Raw genomic sequence first — 8,459 nt, forward strand, 5'->3', positions numbered from 1 at the left:
GGCCATTATCTCCGTAACCGTTCAACTTTGGACATAGGTGTTTTGGGTTATATCGGCATACTTTAACATAAGGAACACCCTCCCGAAGTTTGGCACATTCCTCCTGGGACACCCTGTATATATATATGGATTCAGCTAGGAGGGAAGCATTGCACAGTATTCTGATAGAGTTTGGGACACCAATGAAACTGGTTAAGCTGATTAAAATGTGTTTAAACAAAACATATAGTAAAGTCAGTATATATAAACATTTGTCTGATAAATTTCCTATCCAGAATGGTCTAAAACAAGGAGATGCTTTATCGCCACTCCTTTTCAACACTGCTTTAGAATATGCCATTAGGAAGGTCCAGGAAAACCAGGTGGGACTGAAATTATATGGGACACATCAGCTGTTGGTCTGTGCCGACGATATGAATCTACTGGGTGATAATATAGGTATCATAAAGAAAAACACAAACTTTAATTGACACAAGTAAAGAGGCTGGTCTAGAAGTAAACACAGAGAACTAAGTATATGTTAATAAGATCTGAGTATATGTTGCTGTCTCATCACCAGACTGCAGGGGAAAATCATGACATAAAGATAGGAAACAGATGTTTTGAAAATGTGGCACAGTTCAGATATTTGGGAATGATGATAACAAATCAAAACCTGATTCAGGAGGAAATTAAGAGGAGATTGAATTCGGGTAATGCTTGCTACCATTCAGTCCAGAACCTGTTGTCTTCTCATCTGCTGTCCAGAAACATAAATATTAGAATATACAAAACTATAATTTTGCCTGTGGTTCTATATGGGTGTGAAACTTGGTCTCTGACATTAAGGGAGGAACATAGACTGAAGGTGTTTGAGCACCGGATGTTGAGAATATTTGGAACGAAGAGAGATGAACTGACAAGAGGTTGGAGAAAACTGCATAATGAGGAGCTTCATAACTTGTACTCTTCTCCAAGTATAATTAGAATGAGGACGTTAAGGAGGATGAGATGGGTGGGGCATGTAGCACGAATGGGGGAAGACTAAGGCATAGCTGGGTGGACAATATTAAAATGGATCTTAGAGAGATAGGATGGGGTGGTGTGGATAGGATTGATCTAACACAGGATAGGGAACAGTGGAGGGCTCTTGTGAACATGGTAATGAACCTTTGGGTTCCATAAAATGCTGGGGAATTCTTGAGTAGCTGCAGAATTTGTGGCTTCTCAGGAAGGGTTCAGCTCTGTGAGTAAGTAAGTGTGTGTGTGTGTGTGCATGGAATGACTGATCATATCTGTATGAAACTTGGTATATATGTGTCATGGACACCTGAGCCCAATTGAAGAGCAAAATTCATAGATATCTCCCATTTTACCAGCATTACCATGTCTCATATTTTTGAGGCAAACCCTAATTATTCCTTGAATGTCTTTACCAATCTCCATTTGACTGGGCATGTATATCATGTTACATGAATCCATCTCAGCGTCCTACCTCATAGAGCCCACCCTTCAGTAATATCAACATTACAGCCAAGAGAAAACCTTATTATTGCTTGAATACCTGTACCACTCTGCTTGAACTTTGTATGTATATATCTTGCAACCAAAGCCTTTCTCAGTGGTGTATATCATAAATCTCATGTTGGAACCCCCACATACTAACATGCAGCTTCGTCTGTCTAACAGACAGCACTCAACTTCTGCTCAAGCCAAGTCAATGTCACATTGTGGCCAACACTTGATGTCCAGCCCACATGTAGATCATCACGTTGGGGTCACCAGTGTGGGATGTCCTTGTTCTAAGAGACAACCACATAAAACTATAACAATTGGATATATTATTCTCAAAAGTAGAGAATAGTTGTTCACAAGTTTTCGGGCCCTGAAAAGGGTCGTCTGTTCGACCGTGCTTGCGCTAGTAGCGTTAGCTGATTTTAGCAGACCAGGTCTTCTTTATGGCCGTTCAGCTGGTCTGGCTGGCCGGTGATGCGGTGCTGCATGCGCCGGTAGGAACAGCTGCCTATGGTGCAGGAGATGACGGAACCGTTGTCTCGGCACATTTGCTGTAGAGCTGTTGCTGCTTCATGACATCAGAGTAGCTGCGTTAGCTGTCTTTGTTGTAGTGAGGACGATCAAAGAACTGATGATAGCATGTTTTGAGCTCCGCCTTTTATACCATGGTTGTTGGGCGGAGCTAAAATTGAAGCTGCGATTGTGAGCGCTGATTGGCTAGCGCATGTGATGATCTACAGGTTGGGCTGGACGTCGAGTGCTGTATAAAGACGAGTGCTGGCCGCAATGTGACATTGACTTGGCTTGAGCCGAAATTGAATGCTGTCTGTTAGACAGACGAAGCTGCGTGATAGTATGTGGGGGTTCCCACACACTCATCACTCATACCACCACTACAGCCTGTCAAATTGTTGATGCAATAGATCGTGTTGTCATATTTGGTATTATATCATGCCACCCGAGGCCATCTCAGCGGCATGTTGAGAAATCCATCTCGTCTATATCACCAACACAACATTCTCTCAGGTTTTTGAGGTAATGAGACTAGTATTACATGAATTCCTGATGTAATTGTAAGGAAACTTGGTATGTGTATCATGCCACGTTACATCACCTTAATGGCCTACTTCGTAAATCCTTCCAGTTAGTAATACCAACACTGCAGGCCCTCAGAATATTTAGGTAATAACCTTCATTTTACCTTAATGCCTAAACCAGTCTTCATGAAACTTGGTTGATATATCATTCCATCTGAGGCCATCTCAACAGTATACTTCATACATCACGCCCCTCAGTAATGCCAACACTGAAGCCTCCAAAATTATGTTGTTGTAATGACTTCATTACGTATACATACCAAAGTTTTCTTTCTACTTGTATCAGATTCTCAAATTACAGTGAAAGGAAAGTAGGTGACCAGTTCTTCCAAGAACTTCTTGTTATTATTATATTATTGTGATGATGATGATGATGATAATAATAATAATAATAATAATAATAATAATAATAATTTTTTGGATAAGATTTGAATCCAACTATCCAAATTTTTGCGTACCCAAACCAGTTTTGTCACTAATTAATTCAGATGACCATCATTCTACTGCACTTATTTTTAGGCTGAAACATTTATAACTGCTGACAGGAAAGGGAATCCATTGCTTGGAATAAGAAATTTTGAGAATTTAACTGAAAATCATATTTAGGTAAATTTTCATAGGACAGGAAAAAAATGAACTGCAGATTTAGGGAAAATATAAAGTTGTGGAAAACATAAACTAAATTAAAATTTTGTGTTGCTGTTATGGGCGTTGGACTGGGACCATACAGCAGACTGCATAAATTTGCAAAAAAGAAAATGCTAAGTCTAGATGTGTAAAGTGGAAATTTCACTGTATAAAATCACAGATAAATACTCCAGTGGAAGGACTATGAAAAGTAGTAGTTATCTCCTGATTAGGACATGACATTTGCCTGAAGGGACTGAGGAAAATACAAGAAGTATCAGTGTCAGTATCCTGACTGAGATTTGTGCTGTGCAGCTTCTAAATATGAGTCAGAGGTTTTACTGCTTGAAGCAGCTCTGTTTGGTGCTTAGATTTAATTCATATTAATACATAATTGATTTGCTTAGAACAGAGTGCTGAAAGAAGTATGTGGACCTAAGGACATAATCCAAGGAATGGTAAAAATAACATAATTTTTACCTGTCACCTAAAATTATTGGGATGTTTAGAAAGATGAGAATGGCAGAGTATGTAGCATGAGGGAGGAACAAGAAAATATGTACAATTATGTTTGTAAAGCCTGGAAGGAAAAAATACCAGATAGGATATTATTAAAATGGGTGGAATTGTGTTAAAGGATATAGATGTGAACTGGCATACCGCAGTATTGTAATCGTGGTGGTGAAACTTTGGGTTCCATTACAGAGAATATCTTGATCACTTGACTAGCTGCAGAATGTTCAAGGAAGATTCTGTAGCACGTAGATAGATGTGGACGGTATGTTCAAATAGAAGTTATAAGCAGAACTCATAAAGCACATTTTCCAGTTGCATAGACTTCTGATCCTCTTTTGTCTGTTACTGTTGTTATTGTTTTGTGCATGCCATTGCTTGCATTCAAAGGGCTTGTTACTACATACTGAGGGTGTTTGAGAACAGGTTGCAGAGGAGAATATTTGGACCTGAAGGGGATGAAATAGTAGGAGACTGGAGGAAACTGTGTAGTGAAGAGTGTCATAACTTCTACTCTTTCTCAAATATGATCAGAATGAGAAAGTCAGGGAGGGTGATGTTGGCAATGCATGTAGCATGCATGGAACAGAAGAGGCATACAGACGGTGTTGGTGGGAAAGCCGGAAGGAGAGAGACTACTAGGGAGACATAGATGGGATGGTAATATTAAAATGGACCATGGGGCATGGGGGAGTATGGAGTGCTTTAATCTGGTTCAGGATTGAGACAGTGGTGGGTCCTTGTTATTTTAACTGTTGAGTATTATTAATTTGGTTCTTCAAATATACTGGCTGATCAAGAATTGCGTTTTTTTTTTAGGATATAGATTTTAAGGTGTTAAAGTAAGTTCTACTGGTGATGCTAACATTTCATATGTGTGTGTACTCCATGTTGTTATTACTGATTGTAGGAAGCTGAAAAGTACGTCACTGATGTGGCATCCAGTGGTGTAACATTTGTACCACATGTCATGAAAATTAGTTGAGTGATACGAAAGTTGCTAAACCACACACTCACACATGCACACATACATTGTTCTCAAAACCTAAAGAAAGGAAGGTAGGCTAGAATACAGTATTATATTGTAGCATCCTGTTGCACTTTTTACTAAGTGTTTTTACAGTCTCTTGTTCAACATTATGTTCTGTAAACTTTTAATAAAAGTTTATAGGACATTGGGCGAGGAAACTGCCCAATAATTTGAACACCTGATGATGACCACATTGGTCGAAACATGTGGTGCTTAACTTTTAAAGTGAATAACTTAAAAGTTTATAGAACATTATGTTGCATGTGAGACTGTTAGAAACTAGTCGGCACTAGAATACAGTGTATAGCTATGGGATTTGGGAATAAGTTGCATAGAAAGCTGAAGGTCTTCTGATTCGGCAGATATTGCTTTTGGTATCTTTGTGGGAGGGGGACAGGGTGCAGAAACTGTTATACAGATCTGAGAGTGGGCAGTGGATGGGAAGTAAAGGCATGATTGGAAGATGGAGAGGAGTGGGGTGCTGTCTGATAGGGAGCAGCAGCATGGCTGAGGAGAAGTTTTAAGAAAAGTTTAATTGACCTCATGATTAGGAAAAGAGGTGACAATGATAAGAGAGTATGATTTTGATGCTACAGTGCTATTTGCATAGAAACTATGATTAGTAGAAATAAGGAGGTGGAATAAACTGGAATCTTGAAGCATTTTTAAAATACTGTTCTCTGCTGTCCATTTCAGGATGCTCAGTCTGTGGTACAGCTGGGGTTCAGGATGGAGGAGATGGTGTTCAACCTCGCTGATACGCATTTCTTCTTCAATGACGTTGAGGTATGTAACATGTAAGTCCAGAGTCCACAGTGTGACTCCACTGGCAGTGTCATGACTGCTGCCTGTTCATGCGGCTGATTGGCAGTCTAGTTACAAATATCATAGAAGATCAGGGTTGAAGAAATATTTTCAATTTTTATGGATAGGAAAATTTCACGTTTTCAGCTAATTTGACATAATGTCCTATTACATAATTCTTTGCTCCCCAGACATTATAAAATGGAGTAAAGTTAACCTTTGAAGCCTGAAATTCATTAAAGGAATGTTTACTAATTCATAATGTACCTTACTGAAGACACTGAACACCATTACAAATACCAATCTTGTAATATTGTCTAGGGAAATTGTCACTGTTCTGAGAATCATATGGGACACACAAATGTACTGTTAGGCAAAATGCAGTGTGTGTGAATGTGGTACATATAGTTACTACTATGATTAAAGTCTGGAAATGGTATTGCATCTTCTAAGTAGTGAAATGTAGTAAAAGCACATACAAATATTCAGAAAACCTTGACTTACACACCACATTGTGTTCTGATTAGATGAGCAGAGATTTGTTATATTGTATATACAAATGAAAATTAATTTTCAAAACTTAAAATTTTGTATTACCAGTTCATATGAATTTCCAGATTTGAAATATGGAAGGGGTTTAAGAGGTTTCGTATCTCATAAAAGCCGAAAGCTTTCTTGACTATCCTTATTCTACCCACAACAGAATAAGTAGTAGTAGTTACAGAATGGGCTGCCAGGTGGCAGTTAGAGCTGTACCTTTGCTTCAATTGGCATTGTGGTTACAGTCTTTGCCAAAAACAAATTTCCTTTTTTGATAGCTTATATATTCATCAAAATTGTGATTTAGTATATACAAGAAGTGTGGATCAATAGAGGGGTTGTTGGTGGAAATTGTAGCTAGAAATTAGAATTATTATGAAAATTCCACCCACATTTCACATTTGAGGCTATTCAGAATAATATGCAGCTGTGTACTGGCAGAAGGAAAGATGATGATATATGTGAGAAATATGGCGTGTGTGGTCACCAACTGTTACAGTTTGATGAAGTTGTGATTGAGAAAAGTATGTCTCCGTTTTCTAGTGGTGAACTAGATAATGGTTAGTGTGATTTTCTGCTGGCAGATGAAGAAAGTGAGAGGTTAGATATTTTTGATGAAGTTGTTTTTCTATAAGCAAGCTTTTACAGAAACATTTCATCTAGATAGAAGTAGCATATTTTATTTAACAAAGTTTGGTATTTTAGTAGAAATGCATTTTGATGTTTATTGTGGCCAATTTTATGAGAAAACAGTTTGTTCATGGTAATAGTTCAAAACTACTCCCTAAAATGCCGAAGTAAATTTAGTGATAACATTAAAAAAAGACTCAAATTTTAAGGAAAATTAATGCTGGTTCACAGTGTAGATCAGAATTCTAAGTATGCCATGACAGATGTTATGGCATTGAAGACTGTGCGCACACTACAGAGCAAAATTTATTGCTAGAAGTAGCAGCCAGCTCTTTATCAGCTACATAGATTTTTTTTTTTAAATTGGATGTGAATGATAAGAACATTAACATTTGCTGCTAAAGAGGCAATTTTTGCCTACCAGACAGCTGTTCACTGTTTAAGTTTTAAAGCATTTGATTGCACTTCAAAATTGATACCAAATTTTGTAGACCAGAGTTGAGCATTGCATGAACAAAGTGCAAAGCTGTTGTAAATGTAATTGTACCACTGTGCAGTGAGGAACTGTATGCAGAGTTAAACAAATGTAATTTTGCATGTATCACAGTTGATATTTCTAACAAATTATATAAAAATGGTACCTGCGATAGTGTGCCATTTTGTACCACAAGTAGCTAGATGTAAAAGTCTGTCCCAAGGGAAACATCAGAAATATTAACTGATCACCTGCTTTCTGTTATCAAGGAACATTAACCTGAGGAAGAACATAGTAGGATTTTGTGGCAATAATTGTAATACAAATTCTGGAGGTGTAAAGAGAATTGTAAAAACAATGTGTTTTTTGTGTAGGGTTTGAGGTGTTCACAGCGGTGACTGTGAAGAACGCTGTCTTCTGGGATGTGGTGCTTTGTAGATCTTGTGTGAACAAATCGCATCTGGTATCCTTTGCGCTTCCAGTGACTCTTGGTTCCACACAAGATCTACAGAGCACCACATCCCACAAGACGGAATTCATCACTGTATTTTCTTTGTTTAAAAGAGGAATCAGTTCAAAGTATAATTGGAATGGGATGCACAGCATGCATAGTGCACAGTTGCATTCAAAATGCAGTTGATGTTTCACCATTTGATATCAGAAGTGTGTTGTAAATATTTGTGAACACTTCTTTGTATAAGCTGTTTTGTTACGCAGTTAAAAAAAGAGTTTTTTATTTTGTTTGTGTGGAGTATAAAACAATGCATGCAGTAACAGGAGCAAAACACAACACAGAACATGATACACAAATATATGTAGGAAGAATGCTCACATAAAAGAGGATTGGCGTAATTCGCGTGTTTGAGCGCGACATAGGAAGAATCCTGAAAAGTTTTATTATTTAGAATTCACATTAGTGCTGAAACATGTAGTATGGAAGTGAAGAATAAGGTGAAAAAGTGTATACACTATAAGACGGTCAGCATAAACCATGGAGTATAAAAGGGTTTTCCAACATGGCAGTACTAGGTTTCTGTTACTTGTTCAGTTATAAATAGGATACTTCATATATTTTAAGGCCTAAAAAGTTATTTTATTTATAAAGAAGAGTGCCCCTTACTACAGGAAGTTTTTTTGAAGAACCATGCAGGGTGTTGCGGCGTGACGGGGGGGCGTGGAGGTACCTCCACCGCTTCCGCCACTGTACCTCTCTCTCTCTCTAGCTCCCCCTCCCCTTATCCCCTGCCGG

At 38.1% G+C, this 8,459-nt stretch overlaps 1 protein-coding gene across 3 annotated transcripts in view; it reads left to right on the top strand.

The window, feature by feature from the left end:
* LOC111872136 (eyes absent homolog 2) overlaps positions 1–8,459 on the top strand; it is a 539,307-nt gene that overhangs the window by 498,685 nt on the left and 32,163 nt on the right. For all 3 annotated transcript variants that reach the window (XM_023865721.2, XM_023865725.2, XM_023865724.2), the window contains one exon: positions 5,458–5,547. In XM_023865721.2, coding sequence (XP_023721489.1) covers positions 5,458–5,547 — 90 coding nt within the window. The remainder of the gene's footprint in view (positions 1–5,457; positions 5,548–8,459) is intronic.

This window comes from Cryptotermes secundus, unplaced genomic scaffold (genome assembly GCF_002891405.2).
Source record: "Cryptotermes secundus unplaced genomic scaffold, Csec_1.0 scaffold470, whole genome shotgun sequence".
NCBI classification, from domain to species: domain Eukaryota; kingdom Metazoa; phylum Arthropoda; class Insecta; order Blattodea; family Kalotermitidae; genus Cryptotermes; species Cryptotermes secundus.